At 37.3% G+C, this 19,711-nt stretch overlaps 1 protein-coding gene across 1 annotated transcript; it reads right to left on the minus strand.

The window, feature by feature from the left end:
- Window positions 1-1,284: 1,284 nt before the first annotated feature.
- ANKEF1 (ankyrin repeat and EF-hand domain containing 1) lies at window positions 1,285-19,196 on the minus strand. Its single transcript, XM_084887065.1, has 9 exons — window positions 18,827-19,196; window positions 16,436-16,635; window positions 15,570-15,719; window positions 14,207-14,330; window positions 9,330-10,152; window positions 7,593-7,819; window positions 4,783-4,949; window positions 3,188-3,325; window positions 1,285-2,143 (listed from the first exon to the last, which is right to left on the minus strand). The coding sequence occupies exons 1-9, from the start codon at window positions 19,170-19,172 to the stop codon at window positions 1,985-1,987; spliced, it is 2,334 nt and encodes a 777-aa protein (XP_084743191.1). The 5' UTR covers window positions 19,173-19,196; the 3' UTR covers window positions 1,285-1,984.
- Window positions 19,197-19,711: the final 515 nt, after the last annotated feature.

Here is a 19,711-nt window from a genome sequence, read left to right on the forward strand (position 1 = left end):
GCTTTTTTTTTTCCCCTTACCTTGCAACATGTGGCTGATAGAAAGTTAAAAACAAATCATTTATTGAGCACAAACTATATGGAGGCACCAAACTAGAAGCCTTACTGAAATATTACTCCATTTCAGTCTCACAGTAGCTTATTAAGGAGCATATTATTATTTCTATAGATGATGAAATTGAGACTCAGACACAATTTGTAGCTGATCCATGGACATACTGCTAGTAAATGGCAGGGTGAGGATTCAAATCAAGGTCTGCTGAATGCAAAAACCACACTCTTAACCAATTTACCAAAGTGTTCATTTAAAGTTAAGGACATGGAGCTGAAACCGGTTTGGCTCAGTGGATAGAGCGTCGGCTAGCGGACTGAAGGATCCTGGGTTCGATTCTGGTCAGGGGCATGTGCCTTGGTTGCGGGCACATCCCCGGTGTGGGGTGTGCAAGAGGCAACTGATGGATGATTCTCTCTCATCGATGTTTCTGACTCTCTATCCCTCTCTTTTCCTCTCTATAAAAAAATCAATAAAATATATTAAAAAATAAAGATAAGGATATGTTTAGAGGAGAGTATTTCCTTTTTGAGTTTAACTCTGTATATACATTTCTGTAATACACCTTGTTGGTGCCCCTTTTCCCATACTATGCACTTATCCCCAGCTTCTGTATGCTTTCCAGCCAATAATTCCCATGATGATGACCCACCAATTCAATTCATTGGGTAGCCCTTGAGCACTGGCATAGCCTTACCAGTACCCCTATAGTTTGTAGCTATTAACTGATGCAGGAATCCAGATGCCCAGTGCCTTTGCCTGTGCTCTGCAGCTTCCCAAGGAGGCTTCATAGGAAAGCTCACCCTTGTTTAGTTTCTTTCACTTCCCTGTCTTGCTTCAACCTTATTCCTCATTGTTCTCCCTGGGAGCATTTCCTTAACAAAATCCTTGCTCCTGAATTCTTGGCTCAACCTCTCCTTCTGAGAGACTCTTAACTAAGTCAAGATATATAAAGTGGGGAAAGAGGCAAATACTAATAAAATCACTTTAGTATTTTAGACTTCTGAGTCAAGTTGTATTTTTTTTAAATTCTTGTTTATTACAAAGTAATACATGTTCACTGTAAAAAGAAAATATGGATAAACCAAACAAGAAAATAAAACTCAATGCATAATTCTAAGGCCCCCTCAAAATTACTATTTATGTGTGTTGCATATTTACAAATCTGAGATTACTATATATATATATATTATTTTTTATTTAAAAATATATTTTATTAATATTTTTTTCTTTCAGAAAGGGAGAGGAATAGAGAGCCAGAAACATCGATGAGAGAATATGCACTTTAGAATGATCCCACCAAAATGGTAACATACACTGAATCTGTTCAGTCACTGCTTCGGGCTGCTTTCACGAGGCTCTCATGCCTACATCCTTTGACCCCTACTGTACAAGTTTAAGTGTCAGAGGCAGCCTTCTAGCATCTGAAATCAGGCCTGAGAATGCTACCATCCCACAGCAGAGGAGAAATGGATGAAGTGCTAACAGTGTCTGCCACAGGTGTCAAAGTTTAGTTACCTCATACACATACGATGATGCTTGAGAAACAAACACTTTCCTTAATGGACTAAAAGCTCCCCTTCCCCAATATTAAACTGTTTTAATCAATTTCCATAATTCTATCTTTAGCAAACATAATGGTGTACATTTGGTAAATTTTTTGACAATAATGTTATATTTATAACCAAAATGCCATTTATTCCACTACAGTCTTAAAGAAGATTGGGGGATTTGTCCAGAATGACATGTAATTCATTGCAAAATAAAACACACCTTCTCTAGACAGCTCAGAATATTTATAGTTGTTAAAGCCAAAACAAATGTTTGGTTACAAATACTTAATTTGTGGATTGCTTTGATGGAAATATCTACCTTCTCCAAAGTTTGGTCCCTGGACCTAGAAATGTTTTACCCAATATGCAACCTCTGTGATTTAGATCTTGAAAGCAGCTTCCAATGCGTGAGCTTTCTCTGTAATGTTCTTCTGAAAGGGCATCATGAAGTCTTCAAAGTCCACCTCATATGTGAACCTCTCCCTCTGCAGCTCCCTCTTCCTGATCAGCTCTGCCGTTGTGGCTTCAGGACTCCAGGTCTTAAGGGAAAAATCACCGCCAGAGCAGGTATGAGTATGACAGCCACAACATGCTAAATCCAGATAACTTTTAGTATAGTTAATTTAAAACTATCAAATTTACTTCTAAATCTATTTGAACTTGTCTTTTACTCTTATATAACATCAGTGGTTAGATGGGTATCACTATTTTTTGTGCTATTTGGACAACTGAAATGCTCTTTAAATATATATTTTATTGATTTTTTACAGAGAGGGGGAGAGAGGGAGAGATAGAATCATTGATGAGAGAGAAACATCGATCAGCTGCCTCCTGCACACTGGGGATGTGCCCGCAACCAAGGTACATGCCCTTGACTGGAATCGAACCTGGGACCTTTCAATCTGCAGGCCGATGCTCTATCCAGTGAGCCAAACTGGTTTCGGCAAAAGTGAAATACTCTTTAGTTACCTCTCTAATGATTTTTGGGCCAGCTGCTGTTCATTTTTAGGATGTGAAAACAAGAAATCAATAGAATTAGAAGATCATTTGGGTTGGCTACCATTATGTCTTATGGGGAAATCACTATTATTTTCATAGTAGAAGGCAGAGGGAGCTGGTGGTCTTTTTTTTTCAGCATGGTTTGATAGGTATTTGCAAGACTACTCTTATTCTCCAAAAATGTCTCTACCTGTTTAATTGTAGATGTTTTAGGAAGCTACTTAATAAATCTACTTCTAATAATTAAGAGTTGATGGTGTTGAGTATAAAGAAGAGTTAGGTCTAAGGTACCAAGAAAAAGTATCTATAGCACTTGGTGACTAAATTACAATAGGGAATGATATTGACCAAAGAAGACTTTAATCTTCCAAGAAAAATGAAAATGTCAATATAGAAATTGTAATAAAGAAAATGAGATACTAGGAGCTAAACAAATTGGACTTACTGAATCGGCAAAAGGATACCTTCAAATAGTAACTATGAAAAATAACCTTTGGATATTTGTTTTTGTGTTCTGCATAAAAAGTCTTTGAAAAATGACAATATTAGTTTATACCACTTTATGAAAAATCTAGAGTACTTACCCTCCGTGGAGTAAATGTGATATTCACTTTCTTGGTATAACCACTGGTAATCAATGAATTGAGATGAACCACATTATCCTTACGCATTTTCTTTTCCTCCAATATGGTTGGTACAGTATAAATTGATGAAAGTGGTTCCTGGAAACAAGACAAAAAACAAAAAACAAAAACAAAAAACAAACAACTATTAGTTCCATAAACCTATATACACTCTAATATTATTTATTGTTCTACATCTCATTCTGAATCTAGAAAAAATAATAACTACTACATAAATGATAACTTGAAATGAAGGAGAATATTATTTTAACTTTGGGTAGAGAGAGATGATTTGTCTTAAGTCTACTAAATTAGTAGTATCAGTGGCAGATTTCATAAGTCTTCAAGATACCCATCCTTGACCTGTGGCCATTCATTAATCAGAAGGATGCATTCTTACTGAAATGATATTGGTGCACATAGTAGGAGCTTTAGCTGATTGATCCTCTTTCACCTCTGGCAATCCTTGTTCTTGTCATCTATGTTTGTTATTCTCTACTGCCTGCCTGTGATCCCTCCATTCCACCCACTTCTATCACCTATATTTGGTAACAATAAAGCTTTTCCTTCTTAAATTTAATTTTTTTGTCATGTGTTTGCAAGAATCTCCAGGGATCCTTCTGCTTCCCTAAAAGAAGTTTCTAGTCTAGAAATGCACTTAAAGCTTCCCTCCTCATGACAAAGCCTGATATCCCAGAAATCCCTGTAGGCAACAACCTCAACCTTCTCCGGTAGTTCAGAAGCAACTATACCACTCCAGATGAGCAGGAGCAATCAGTTTGGAGTTTTAAGCCTTCTAGAGTTATACTGTGTGATATCCAAGTTACAAGTGTCCCCATATCCCAGGACTCAGCAGTAACCATTAAAATTCCTTAGGTGGGCATGGTTTAAAATGAGTAATGAAAGAATATAAGACCAAATTGAAGAAAAATTATGCTTTACTTCATTCCTCATAAGGGTTATCCTCCTTCCTTTTTGGGCTATCTCATAAAATCTGTATAATTTAGGACTAAATATCTATCTATATATATAAAAGCTTAATATGCAAAGTGTCCCCTTGAGAGTTCAATGAACTGGGAGTTCAATTGCTCGCTATCATGTGTACTAATCACCAGGGGGAAGTGTGGAATGAAGGAAGGCCCAGGTTGGCAGCCAGCAGCCATTAGGAACCCTACTGTGCATGAATTTTGTGTACTGGGTCTCCAGTATCTATATCTATATCTAATCTATATCTATATCTATATCCATATCCACATATATTATATAAATATGCACATATCCATTATCAGTTCTTTTTTCAACATTCTAATTGTATTTGGCTAAATCAATGTGTTTTTTTGTGTGGATTCTATTTGCAACAAATGCTTCTTAAACTTTTCAGTAATAGGAATTTCCTTGCTAGATATTTCTTTAAAAGTATTGCAAAATAGTGCTGAAAATATAGTTTGTCTATTATTTGGCCCATGTTGTGTAACAATATGTAAACAGTGCCACTGCCCCATTCCCCAAGTTTTTAAGGCATTTAGTTACTAATGAGTAATCATTACTTTTCTTACCTCTTCTTTCTTAATTTCAGGGCCTTCAGTTTTAATTTTAATAGATGGCTTGGGTTTCAAAAGTTTTTGGTTGTCTGTTGGTTTTGGCAAGTTATCTAGCTTTTCTTTAATCAAACCAATTATTCTATAGTCAGCATATGCCTTTGCAACATCCATGGGAGTGTGCCCTGTTTAAAATAGAATTCAGAGCTATAATAAACAGGTTAATAATAAGTCATGTAGAAAAAAATATTATCTCAGCACAGCAGCCCTAGTATGGGCTAGTAAGGGTGTTTCTAAAGCAAATAGTATGTGTAAGATCACAGAGCTAGATCAAATATTCTCAAAGGTGGGCCCAACTCTGAAATCTTATCATTACAATTCCATTTGTTTGCCAAACAATTTTTTGAGCATGTTTCCTAAAAGTTGATAGAAAACATTGGTAGTTTACATTTTGAATGTATGATTGTTTGTTCTCATTCCAAGCTGTGACACATTTCTGTTGTCCTCCCCTTTCCTTGATGTAAGGAGATATATTCTAAAGGGTTTGGGGAAATTGATGCTCACAAGTGCTGTGATCACGTGGCTAGAATTTGTGACACCTGTAATGTACTTGGGCAGGCCTAGCACAATACTACCCATGACTCAGAGGCAGCCTGAAGCAGCCAGAGGTTTAATGTTCTCTGTTCAAAAATTCCCTCTCTCTCTCTCTCTCTCTCTCTCTCTCTCTCTCTCTCTCTCTCTCTCTCCCCCTCTCTCTTCTTCTCTCTCTTAAATTAAAACATATATATATTTAAAAAGAAGTAATTGGCCCTAGCTGGTTTGGCTCAGTGGATGGAGCATCAGCTTGTAGACTGAAAGGTCCCAGGTTCCTTTCCAGTCAAGAGTGCATGCTTGAGTTGTGGGCTCAATCCTCAGTAGAGGTGTGCAGGAGGCAGCCAATCAATGATCCTCTCTCATCATTGATGTTTCTTTCTCTCTTCCCTCTCTCCTCTCTGGAATAATAATAATAAAAAGAATATATTCCACTATAAGAAAATGATATCTCTAAGCAAGAATCTAAAATATTTAATCAAGTGATTTTTTAGTGTTCATTTGTGGTATTTATAAAACAGGCCTTCTGTTTACTTCCTAGGGAGAGCCTCAATTCAGAAATGACTTTGTCTAGCTTTAAAAGGAATCCAAATCCAGAGATTGTAAACTATGCCAATTATTAGAAAATCACAAACAGTGTGATAGTTCAAGATATGATTTGCACACTGGTGAAGTCCACAAACTAAAGTTTACTGGGCCATAATGAAATAACCACAGGAATTAAGAGTAAGTACTTGGAAATTTTTATAGCAAATTAATAGAGGAGCCTTCTGTCATTTGAATCTTGTAAAAAATTTGCACTTGTATTTTGTGGGATTTTTTCCATTTCATTTTTCTAGTAAATCACTTTTTACTGTATTTTGCAAAATTATCAATCCATGGGAGGTTGCAACACAAAGAATTAGCCCTTTTAACACCAGTGATTTGCAAAGCACTTATGTCTGAGACCCAGTTTGCAGACCACTGTTTCAGGGGAAAATGTGGTCCTACAAGAATAGAATCAAAAAGGGTTTGGAATCTATACTAATAAAAGAGAAACATGCAAATTGACTGTGCCTCTGCAACACCCACAACCCACTCCCACAAGCCAATCAGGAGTGAGTATGGAAATTAACCCAACTAAGATAGTTGCGGCCACAGAGCAAGCAGAAGGCTTGGGTTTCCCCGGCAATGGAAGAAGCCAAGCTTCCTGCCCACGCTGGCCAGCCCTGGCCAGCCCTGGCCTCCACTCAAGGCTACAAAGTTTCAATTATAGAAGATAAATAAATCCCAACAAATATGGCAGCAGCCACAGAGCTGGAGAGAGCAGGAGGCTTGGGTTGCCCCCGGCGATGGAGAAAGCCAAGCTTCCCTCCCACTCTGGCTGACCCTGGCCTCCATTCAAAGCTACAAAGTTTCAATTATATAAGATAAATAAATCCCAGATACCAAGGCCTCCACTTGGGTCGCTGGTGGTCATTGCTGGCCTGCAAACCACTACAAGTCTCCACACCTCAAGAGAACCCCTGCCCTGATCCGGGACACCCTTCAGGGCAAACCAGTCGGCCCCCACCTGTGCACCCAGCCTCTATCCTATCTAATAAAAGAATGATATGCAATTTGACCATCACTCCAACACACAAGATGGCTGCCCCCATGTGGACACAAGATGGCCGCCACAAGATGGCCAGCAGGGGAGGGCAATTGGGAGGGATCAGGTCTGCAAGGGAGGGCAGTTGTAGGTGATCAAGCCTGCAGGGGAAGGGAGTTAGGGGTGACCAGGCTGGCAGAGGAGGGAAGTTGGGAGAAACTGGGCCTGCAGGGAAGGGCAGTTGGGGGGACTCAGGCCTGCAGGGGAGGGCAGTTAGGGGTTACCAGGCCTGCAGGGAGGGCAGTTAGGAGTAATCAGGCTGGCAGAGGAGCAGTTAGGTATCAATCAGGCTGGCAGGGGAGTGGTTAGGGGGTGATCAGGCCAGCTTGCAGAAGTGGTTATGGGCAATCAGGAAGGCAGGCAGACAAGCAGTTGGGTGCCAGCAGTCTTGGATTGCGAGAGGGATGTCTGACTGCCCATTTAGGCCCAATTCTACCAGGCAGTCAGACATCCCTGGAGGGGTCCTAGATTGGAGAGGTTGCAGGCTGGGCTGGGGGACACTCCCCCCTACACCCTAACCCCCTTGCACAAATTTCATGTACCGGGACTCTGGTTGAACATAAATTCTCCTTTTCTAACCCTAACCATCAATAATATGTACACATACCTTTTCTATTTTCCACCTGGAATTTAGCACCAATATCAAGTAGGTATTTGACAGTATCCATTCTACAGCTCTCAATGGCTCTAAATAAAGGAGTTGAGTTGTTGATTGAAGGTGCATCTATCATGGCTCCAGATTGAACAAGAAGCTCAACAATGTCTTGTTGGCCTGCATGGCACGCAAAGTGAAGTGGAGTCCACAGAAAATTATCTGTTGCATTAACATTAGCCCTAGAAGATAAGATAGAAGCACAAGCTAAAAACATGGGTTGTTCTAAGCACTGGAGGCTAAAAACGCTAAGTAAGACTTCATAGTTTTATAAACTTGTTCAACTGTAAACCAAGGAAGCTCTGAGTCAAGTTAAACTCTATGTTATAATTTTTCTTGACAAGTGTTCTGCATTATCAGACACTCTTAACTCTGTGTATACATTTACATTTTGTTTATCTTTAAAAGGCACTTAAGATCTTAGCGGTTATAATTTTGCAAAGGTTAAAATCAAGGAAAATTAAAAAGCTGAATCCAATGAAGATAAAAGCTGACAGGAAATATGAGTTATATTATTCCCTTTTGGGTCTATTTCTGCATTTATAGTAATAATAATGATACAATTTATCAAGTATGTAATTACTGTGCCAGTAAGTGCTTTACATAACTAATTTTATCTTCAGTGAATTCTGTGAGCTAAGTCCCATTGGGGCCACATTGTAAAAATGAGAAAACTGAGACACAAAAAGGTTAAGAAACTAACCACAGGTTATTTAGCAATGATAAAAGAAGGAATTAAACCCGAGTAATTGTTTTAGATTAAAAAGTTACATGAATTTCAGAGGGAAGGTGGGGGCAGGGGGTTAGGAGTGGGTGGGAAGTGACCTACTGAAGATGTTGTATGAACATATGAATAACCCATGGACACAGACAATACATAGTGTAGTGAAGGCCTGGGGTCGGGAGCAGGGCAGGCTAGAAGGGGTCATTTGGGGTGGGGGGAGGGTACATATGTAATATTTCAATAAGAAATATTTAATTTTTGAAAAGCTAAATGAAAATATCATGCTTTGAGATTTTAAATACATTTATAAATGAACCAAGGGAAAGACTGCTTTTTTTTTTCTGGAGAAGGGAATGAAAATGTTCTTAGTCATTATAGACAACTTATTGGAATTTGCTGGGATTCCCCTACACACACACACACACACACACACACACACACGAGGCAGATTAAAAAGTGACTCCACATAAAATGAATAGATTCTAGAGATCTGCTGTATAATATTGTGATTATAGTTAATAATACTATATTGGATAGTTAGTATTTGTTAAGAGGTTAGACCTCATGTAATGTTCTTACCACAATAATTTTTTTAAAAGTTTAAAATAAAATGAAAAGCAACTCCACACCAATATGATAAAGCTTTGACACTAAATTAACTTTTCTTGAGAGGCCAGTGATAGATACCCAATCAGAACGCTTCTGCCATCAGAGTGAAAACTTCTTGACTTTCACTTTGTGCATAGTTGTTATTTGTGCAAACCATCTTCATATACACACACGCCTATGTTACCATGAGCCTGGTTTTCCATATAATAGTAAGACCTACCTGCAGTCTAGGCTTCAGGGGTGCAGCACTTTCTTGTGCTATTAAAATTCTGCAGCTGATTGCATCTTAAGCTTTCCTATTACCTTCTTGAAACAGTAAGACTCATGAAAATTTAAACCTCACCCAACCAAAAACATACCCTCTTTCAAGAAGAAACTTGACCACTTCTATGTTTCCACTTGCACAAGCAGTCATGAGCGGTGTTTTGTAGTAATTGTCCTTCATATCCACTGGTATGCCTGATTCAAACGCCTTTTTCAGAGAAGCTAGGTCTCCTGCCTTGGTGAGGAAGTTAATATTGGAAAATACCTTCCCGGAATCCTCAATGTACCAAGCGGAGTCGTCCTGAATGGGATGTTCTGGCGGGTGATCCCGATTAAACCGATCGCAATCCGTGGCGTTCTTGTAGGTTTCAATCATGTAATAGGGGGGCCCACCATCACTCCGGCGTGGAAATGCATTGTCCGGGATGACGCAGACTGGAAGGGGTAAAACGAACTTGCCTTTCTTTCCCCTTTTGGCTACCCCTTTTTTCTTTTTCTTAGGCCCGTAGGATCCCAAGACATAAGTCTTGGTTAAGTATTTGGTCCCCTTAAAGAAATCGTTAATGTTGACCCCTGCTCCCCGGACTTTTTCCTGAAGTTGAGCGATGGAAGTCAGCTGCTCCGGGGTCACGAAGTCCTGCCTCTCCTCCAGCACGGTGACGAAGTCTTCCTTGCTGACTGTCCCATCGCCCCTGTCCACATACGAGAAGACTTCCCGAAGTACAGCCTCGTTTTCTACGGACCAATCGTGAAGCCGAAGGGCCCAGAGTGGATTCGGATTTTTAACTCCTGGCTTGGCCAGCTTAGTAGCCATTCTCTCTGCCCGCCGTATTTCTTTGCTTGCTGCTTTGAAGCCGTGCTCCTTAGCCACAGCCCTGGCCGTTTTATGTTCTAAGTTCTTCCATTTCAGGTCACATCCTAAAATGTGAAGCATCATTATTATGAATGGTTCCTGTCACTGGCAGAGCTCTAACAAATGGCATTCATCTAACTGTTTTCCTAATTTCAAGTGCTTAGTCAAAAGTTTGTCCCCAAATTATCTATAATAATATGCTAATTAGACTGGACGTCCTTCTGGATGTCATTCTGGACGTCCTTCCAGAAGAAGTTGGCGGCTGGAGGGAAGCCCGGGTCCCAGGTGCCTAAGGGAAGCTGGTGGAAGGAAGGCATACTTTTGCACAAATTTCATGCATCAGGTCTCTAGTCTATAATAATAAAAGCATAATATGCTAATTAGACTGGCTGTTTTTCCGGGCGACCCTCTGGGGTTGCAAGGGAAGCCCAGGTCCCAGGTGCCGGAGGGAAGCCAGTGTTGGCAGCGGGGGAAGGGGTGGGGAGGGGGGATGGAGGAAGGCCTACTCTTGCACAAATTTCATGCATCAGGCCTCTAGTTCATATATAGAGATGAGCACATTTAGGCTCTTATAATTACAAAGTTAAGCTGTTTTTTATTTATTTTGCACTTTACTTTGGTGGCTTCAAAGGGAGATGTTTCCAATTTAGATGATCTGCCCCAAATGATTAAGTCATTGATCTCTATCGACACTTCAAACAAGTACCATATTAGGATACTTGCTAAGGATTCTTCATGAAAAGAGTAAGGGTGACAACTAAGTTTGGAAAGCTGGATTTAGGCAGCTTATGTGGGCTCTTAGGCACTCAGAATACTGAAGGACAGCTGTTTCTTTTGAATGATTATAACTATAAATCAGTGTGCAATCTTAAATGATATTTTATCTGTATACTCTGTGAAATTAATGTCATTTATATAAATCTACTCTTTTTTAGTAAGGCCATGTGAACAACCTAACAGAAAAAAAAGGAATTTGTTCATCAAGTCTAAAGGATTTCAGTATTATATTTGACTAAGTTATATATTAAAATTCATTTTCTTTTTTGGTTTCTTCCTTAAAATGATGAAACCAACATTACATAAATAAATATACTTTCTGAATGGATGGTGGTGGTGGGGCCCTATTTATTGCTACCAGGAAGGTTATGTTGTCTATAATAAGTGTCTTGAGGCATTAAAAATCCATTATGTATATAAATGTCAGACAATGAAATTCTTCCTAGTGTTTTGATTCTAGAAGACTCTTCTATTGCTTTGCCAAAATCACATAATTAAAAAATTGCTGCCCAATTAGTATCTCTAGCAACCAAATTGTATAGGCAGCTGCATGTAACATATTAGGAAGGGGTCTCAATAATAAAATTCCATAGCATAATAATTGCATAGTAATTCTGAGTATACTTTTTTTTTTCCCTTTGAACATTTTTGCTTAGTGAAGGTGTCTGTGGTTTATCTACCATCTCCCAAGCCACTCCTATATTCATGCCACCCAATGGATCCAAGGATTATTAAAGTTGTTTAGCTTACTATTTTCTGTTCCCAGTTTTCTCCTAGTTAGAAACCTTTGTGTGGATAAAAGACTAAGACATCTCAGTTTAAAGATCTTAAGGTAGCCCAGCCACTGTAGTTGATTGAGCATCAACCCATGAACCAAGTGGTCACTAGTGGATTCTCAGTCAGGGCAGAAGTCTGGGTCAGGGGCCTGAGGGAGAGCAGAGGGCATGCAGGAGGCATCCAATTGATGTTGATATTTATTTCTCATCAATGTTTTTCTCTTTCCCTCTCCCTTCCTCTGTTTCAAATAAATAAACAAACAAACCCATTCATCTGCCCTTCTCTCTCACCCTTCCACTTGAAGTTTCACTGACCCTTTGTTCTGGCCTTCCCAAAGACGTTCCTTCCTCCTCTCCTCAGCACTCCTTTTAGAAAAAAAAAAAAAATCTGAAGGTATTTCCCCCCCTTTTTGATATGAGAGTCTCCTCCTTTATGATTAGTAACTAAAGATCCATTTTTTCCCTTTGTGACTAATGTTCCTCTGTGGTCAAGATACTCAACCTTAGGGGCTGGTGCTGTAGAACACCAGCAGCCAAAGGCCCATGAAAGGGAAAAGTTTCCATGGGGTAGAACTACTCCAAACTCCCCTCTGTCCCTGGACATGGTGCTCATACTGCTTATGGGGACTTATAAATTGCTCCAGTGACAGGACCAGGGGCAAAAGAGGAGGGTACTGAGGAAGACAGTTTAATGTGGGAAAAGAATTCAGCCTTTACAATGAAGTAGAGAAGAGACTAAACCGAGAGAGTTTACTCAGAAATGAGCATTTTATTGTTAATGGTTTCTTGCTGCTCTGGTGGACTTAGATCTAAGATTTTCAAGGTAGAAATGTAACTGGTAACTCTGCTGCTATGGAATTCAGCCCCTCTCATAGGATCTGGTGACGTGGTTGTACTTCCAAACATGTTATAAAATTCAGAACCTTTTCAGATGTTTGGTTTTAAAACTACCATCTAGTTTTATGATTCAGCCAAGAAGATAAATCTTTTCTGCATGGCTGGGGAAGTCCTGTGGCCTGGCCCAAGCTCTGGCCCTTTGCTTTTTATGTGTGTGTGAACAAGAGAGTATATTTGGTGATGTTTGTCCTAATAAGAAAGCGAAGATATGTTAAAGTTGAAGAAGCTTGTTTCAATCTGGGCAGATGTTTAGTTTTTAGAAATATACTATATTAAAAAAGAAATGTCAGAATAAACTGCTGATTGAAACAGACTTAAAAACAAGACTGATGAAATGATTTATGAGGGCAAACATTGCATTTGATATGTTTTTCTTTGTTTGTTAAAAGTGTTTAGTATTTTGGAGGATGAAGGAGTACTTGTTACACTATTAGTTACGCAGGCACATTAGTCTTATATGTAATACTAGAGGCCTGGTGCATGGATTTGTGCACCAGAAGGGATCCCTTGGCCTGGCCGGTGGGGATCAGGCTGAAACTGGCAGTCTGACATCCCCCAAGGGGTTCCAGATTGCTGGAGGGCACAGGTCAGGCCAAGGGACCCCACCAGTGCACAAATCAGTGCAGTGGGTCTCTAGTATGCATATAAGTTCTTTGGTTAATCTCTTCCTGTCCTCCCCCATTCCCTCATCCCTCTGAGATTCATTATTCTGTTCCATGTTCCTATGCCTGGGCATTGAATGTCTGCCCCCTGGTGGTCAGTGTGCATCATAGCTACAAGTCAAATGGTCACTTAGGCTTTTATATATGTAGATTAGTAACTATAGTATAGGATCTCTAGGTCCCAGTGACTTCTGAAATTTTGTGCCCTTGGAAAGGAAAAAAAAAAAAAGCACTTTTTTTGCTCTAATATAGAGTTATAGGACTTTAAGTTTTGCCTATTTCTCAGAAACTGGAAAAAAAAAAAAACTACCATAAAGTTCAGCAAAATTATCTCTAACAAAGAATTAAAGTTTTTTAATGTATGTTTAATTAGCATGCAATTAATAACAAATTGATCCATTTCTTTAAATTTAATTAATATTATCATTAGATTATATATAACATAGTTTATATTCCTAAATTAACTAAGTTACTTAAAAGCTACAGGAAAAGCTAAAATAATAAATATTACTTACATTTCAAATTTTCCATGAATATTTTCACTTTATTCCATATTTCTCCCTAAAATATTTTCATCATAATTTCAAATCATCCAGAAGTTATCTTTGCACTGGACACAATAGAATATTTTTAATAAATTAAGAATTAAGATTGAAAGACATGGTTTCCCATGCTTGTCCTTGCTTAGATTGATGTTCACATGTATTTAAAAAAAAGTTTAATAACTATAAACATGTTATAATAATCTGTTGACTCATGATAAGATTTTGAACAATAACCTAAAAATATTTGGGAGAATGGGTTTTTATCACTTTTAAGACCATATTCCAGAGTTAACAGAAAGTAGAGTAGAAAAAGAAATTCAATTTTCTTTCTACATACATGAGTGGGATTGGGCTAATGAAAAACATAAGCAACTAACAAGTGACAGGCCCAAATTCCCTACTTATCTACAACATGGATAAACCATAAATACTTCAAGCATAATACTGCTAGGTAAATTTTACCTCGCTGAGCTATATATTTACAGCAATCTGCAAAACCACCCATGGCAGCATAATGAAGTGGTGTGTTCCCAGATATTCCAATCAGCCCCAAATCTCCATTATAGGCACAAAGAAGCTTCAATATCTGCAAAACAGATAGTGGACAATGTAGGGGAATAGGAATGTACATTTAGTGAATGAAGAGTGCTCCTAGACCTGTGCTATCCAATACCTTATGTTAGCCACATGTGGTTACTTAAAATGAAATCAAAGTGAATTAAATAGAAAACAATCTTAAAAATACAGTTCCTTAGTTTCACTAGCCATGTTTAAAGTACTCAAAAGCCACAGGTGGCTACTGTATTGTACTCTATTATACAACACAGACATAGAACATTTTTATCGTTGCCAAAATTGCCTTCAAACAACATTGTCGCAGGGGTGGGGAACCTTCTTTCTGCCAAGGGCCATTTGGATATTTATAACATTACTTAAAGGGCCATACAAAATTATCACTTAAAAATTAGCCTGCTATCTTTGGTCAAACACTTAATTAACTCACCCCTAATGCCTTGTCAGGGCCAGACCAAGTGATTTGACAGGCCAGATCTTCCCCACCCCTAGCTAGAGTTTAAGAAACTCTATACTCAGCTGAGAGACTAGCTTTTTGTAAATCTAAGCCATTTTAAAAAAGCATCAGACTATGATAAATATTATCATAGGAGCAAATTCTTTACCAAATTTAACTTCTATTGTGATGCATATTTTTATTTCAGAGAAGAGACTCAATGAAAAAACTAAGGGTAATTATGTTAAAACTCAGAGAAAATTGAGTAAAGAAATTTTTTATGTAATTAAGAATTTAAAGGGAAAAAAAGGCCATCTTTGATTCCTTTTTTTTTTTTTTTTTTTTTTTGCTGCAATGTCACTGTATCTATGAAATAACCTTTGCTGATAGGTCCAGATAATCAGAATAGAGTTTACAATTTAGGTGAGTCATAAGATACACTCATAATCAGGGTGATAAGAGCATGTTGGCATTGTTCTCCCATAATTACATCATAATATACTTTGAAGATTTTAATATGTAATGGAGTGCATAAAATACAGTAGACCCAGTAGGCAAAACTTTTAAATTGTCATAGTTAAGAATACAGAGAAACACTACTAGTATTATTAATATATTAAGTTAGCAAGCAGATAAAATTGAAGAGCTGTATGCTTTTTTAAAATAATATTTGGTATAAATAGAGTTTTAGAATTTTTCAAGGAAATCAAGATGGCAATGCAGAAAAAAATCTGCCTAATGTAATCCACATAATATTTAAAGTTTTTGAGAGAAAATTTTTAGCAACAAATTTTAAAGTGAAGAATAAATTATTACCTCAAAATAGCCTCCTTTGGCAGCAAAATGTGCAGCCTGATGTCTCTCATTATCAAATGCATTCACTTCACCTCCTCTTTCCAATATCCCTCGAACTAGTTCTACCACTCCTTCTCTTGCTGCTTCCATTAAAGCCGTGCGACCTGTGGACTAGACATAAAGCAGATCAAATGCTGTATATGTGAAATGACATCTCCTATATAAATATTATCTAAATCCATTTGACCTTACAGTCACAGACATGCTTAGTTCTCTACATTTTCATTAGTTTCATGAAACAAAGAGGAAAAAAATGAAGCCAGTACAATGGGTGAATACCCAAAATGTAGAATTCTAAAGTCAGAGTATATCACACCATATGTTTTTGTAAGAAAAAGTCAATTCTTGGAAAGATTGTAGAGCAAAAAGGGGGGATAAGGGTGGGTAAGTATATGCTAAAATTAGATATTAAGAAAAAAAATCCAATTTTTTACTCAAAATTGCAATTAAAACATAAGGGAATTCAATAAAATTAGTCAAGTGAGGAGAGGGAGCAAAATGAATAAAAAACACAGCATAACTACATATTTTCTTTTCAAAAAGATAAACTTTTATTGGGCATTAGCGATACCTTGTCTATTTTCTATAATGATCTTTTAACATTTATGCATAATAAATACCAATTTTCCAAACGTAATTAGGAAAGAAGCTCTAGGATTATGGTAATATAAAGATCATGAAAGTATATAATCTTAAAGCATTTTGAATAGAAATGAACAGTCTATAAGCTAACAGAATAATTTTGCCATATCTAAATGCCAAAGTTACTCTGATAAGACTCTATAATTGAAAAAAATGAATATTTATAATCACAGGAATAGTCATACTGAGTTGATAGCATTTGGATTGGCTCCTCTTTCCAAAAGTGTCAGGCACATTTCTTTAATATCATGTGCTACTTCACAGGCTTTAAGGAACACCGGTTTTCCATCATAGCTACAATTGTTGACATCTGCTCCATGTTCCAGGGCAATCAATGCACAGCGATAATGCCTCTTAGTAGGTAAAATGCAGTAAAACAAAACACCTGTAGAAAAATAGAATCCCCCAAAGAATACTTATGAGTAGTTTCTATACATTTCAATCAGATAAAAAGGAAAAATGATCATTTTAAAATCCATAATTACCTAGTTAAAGTGATAGAGCAAAGGCATATCTGTCTTTGTTTTCCCTCTGAAATAAACTGAAACACCAAGATAGAGAAACCAAAAAAGAAACGCAACCTGCGATAGTCAGAAAACAGTCACGAGCAAGTGTGGCTTAGAGCCTTACCTTTTTCATATTCTATTAATACAAAGTAGTTCAAAGAGAAAATACAATGTGGGGGTAGAATGTGTCCCACATGCTTCTAAGGATCCAATAAGTATTTTTTAATCATTTAATTGTTTGCTTATCCTTTAGAAACAATGTGCAGTAAGTCAAATATCAGTCTCTGGAAAATAGGATGTTAATGGCAGAGAAACTACTGTGGAATAAGCAAAACAGTTTGGCAAGTGACAGTCAAACTGGGGGATGTGCAAGGTGAGTTAGGTATATTCATGTGGGGAAGATGAGACACTTGGTGCAGTGAGCACAGAATGGGTTCTTTAGAATCAAAGATATATATAGGGCAGTACTAATGAGGGTACGTGTGAGACAAGATTTTATATTTCAAGTTTCATTTTCTACTTTTAAATATTCCTATGTGATTTGCCATTATCATTTTCTCAGACACTCAACTTCCAGAACCTCGACAGGTTTAATATTAATTAGAATGAGCTCAAATTTTAACCAAATGGCTGTTAATATTTGCTACAAATACTCACTTGACCTTGCTTCTAATTTCACCTTGATTAGTTTTAATTTTACAATTTTAGATTTTTATGCTATCCAATTTCTCTACCTGTTTTCCTTGTGATTTCTATCTCTTTTTCAAACTCAAAGAGGTAAACATGTTTCATTACAGTGTTCCTCAAAATGTATTCAACAAAACTCTAGGTAAATAGATGACATAGGAAAAACTATTTTATGGTCAAATATATATGGAAAATGTCACCATGTTTAGTCTATCTGACAAATGTGAAATCAACATGCCTAAATATGTTTCATCCAATGTGTCTCCAATGAATTGGACAGTGAGACCAATGTTGCATATAGCACTTATCAACATCCTAGTGATTCAATGGTCTGTGAAACACACTTTGGAAAATGATGTTCAATAGAGATTTGAGAAGCTTCTGTTGCTTTCTTTAGGATATGACATTTTAAAATACAGTTGACCCTGGAATGCACCTGAAGTTTATTTTATTATGTGGTGCCAGTAAGCAATTAAATATTTCTTCCTGTCTCTGTCCTCTCCTTTCTCTTAAGCAAGTGACTGTTTGGAGACAGTTACAAAAACAGATTTTGTTCCTGTTAGAAAACATTAACATTATAAAACTGGATTCATTTCTCCACTGCAGGCTGATGATAATGGCTTTGTACTTGATGCAATTCTTTGGGACAAGTGATGAAATCTACCAATTTACATTAAGCCTAGTAGTAATTTTCTTAGTGATTTTTTTGAGAGATGTCAACTCTTGCTGGAACCTGGGGTGATCTGGGCAAGAAGCTCCAGGACGATGGTATTGAGATGGAATGAGGGAAGGGAACAACGTGGATGAGTGGGACTGTCTCAACTGAATAATCATAGAAATGCCATGTGTCAAGTTTGAAGTCAAATTATTTAAAATGACTCTAGAAAGTTGATTTTATGCCAGAATCCACCTTAATCCTTCAGATTCCCAAATTATTTAAAATGACCCTAGAAAGTTGATTTTATGCCAAGAATCAACCTTTTTACATCAGACTATTAAGAAGAAACAAAATCCTTCTGAAATTCTAAGTCTAGTACTACTCCAGGTTCTAAATTGTAAAAAAAGAATAAGAAATGCTCTCCCTTTTTTGATCTAAACAATATTTTATAATGAATGATTATGATGACATACCAATGTGTGTCATTTGAAAATTCTCCATTTAGAAAAACCACCTAACAGATTAATCTAATCCTAATTTCTTATATGAAAAAACTATCAGATCTGGTTTCCCTAAGATTTACCTACACCATTTTCAAATTATAAGGAGTTGGTATTCTTAGGTACAAGAGTAATTCACTTCTAAAGTTGGAAAGCAAAACCACTTCATTAATTTCTGGCTATAAAAAGGGTTGCATCTGCTAGATAGAATGTTGGGGTTTTTACCTTTTCCTTCGTTATCAACTATAGTCATATCCGCCTTTGCATTGGCTAATATTTCCATGGACATTTCATGGCCCAGTTCTGCAGCCCTCATTGTTGGAGTACAGCCCATTCCGTCTTTCACATCAGGGTGGGCACCAAGACTAAGGAGAAAGCTGACCATGTCAATGTCATTGGAGACCGAAGCTAAGTGCAGAGCACTCTGTCCATCAACAGGATCTGTGAAATTGATTAGTTCAGGGTAACCAAGTCTGGTCAGCTTCTCTATCTGCTTCTTGTCTTTGTTCCGAACACACTGAAGACATTTGTAGATTTGCAGGTTCTCAAGTCTCCTGTCTGTTAAAGCCATACTGGACCAACTTCTTGAAAATGCTTTTGTGGACCAAAACAAACACTAAAGCAGAAATAAACAGACAAAAAACAAAACAAAACATGGAACTCAAAGTTAATTATGTCACCTTTATTTTGATTAAATGATAATATTTTAAAGCTTCTCCAAGAAGAGAGGCTGTTTCTTATTATGGAAATCATATAGGGAAATATTATTATCATATTTATTGCAACTGATTTCATGGAAGTAGAAGTTACAAAATACAAAAACCTTCAAGTATAAAGTTAAAATATTTTAAAACTAATTTTCCATCATAATGTTTACTATGCTGTTTTCCTGTTATCTCATTTAATTTTCCCTCCTCGATGAAAACTTCCCATTTACCTATGAACAAGGTAAGGCTAATTAAATTGCCAAGGTAAGGATTTGAGCTCCCCACTATATAGTTCTGTACTAGCATGTCCCCCACAATGTAGAAACCATATGGGTTTTAGTAGTTAAAAAATGTGATAAAGAACATGCAACATTTTGAGGTGTTCATTATAAACAGGAATCGA

Source organism: Pipistrellus hanaki, assembly GCF_964339955.1.
Source record: "Pipistrellus hanaki genome assembly, chromosome: 6".
Taxonomy (NCBI): Eukaryota; Metazoa; Chordata; class Mammalia; order Chiroptera; family Vespertilionidae; genus Pipistrellus; species Pipistrellus hanaki.

Coding starts and splice junctions, on each gene's coding strand:
- ANKEF1 (XM_084887065.1), bottom strand. CDS start 19,172: ATGGCTTTAACAGACAGGAGACTTGAGAACCTGCAAATCTACAAATGT. Junction 16,636..18,826: donor AGTTGATAACGAAGGAAAAG/GTAAAAACCCCA, acceptor ATTTTTCTACAG/GTGTTTTGTTTTACTGCATT. Junction 10,153..14,206: donor TAAATATATAGCTCAGCGAG/GTAAAATTTACC, acceptor TTCACATTTTAG/GATGTGACCTGAAATGGAAG.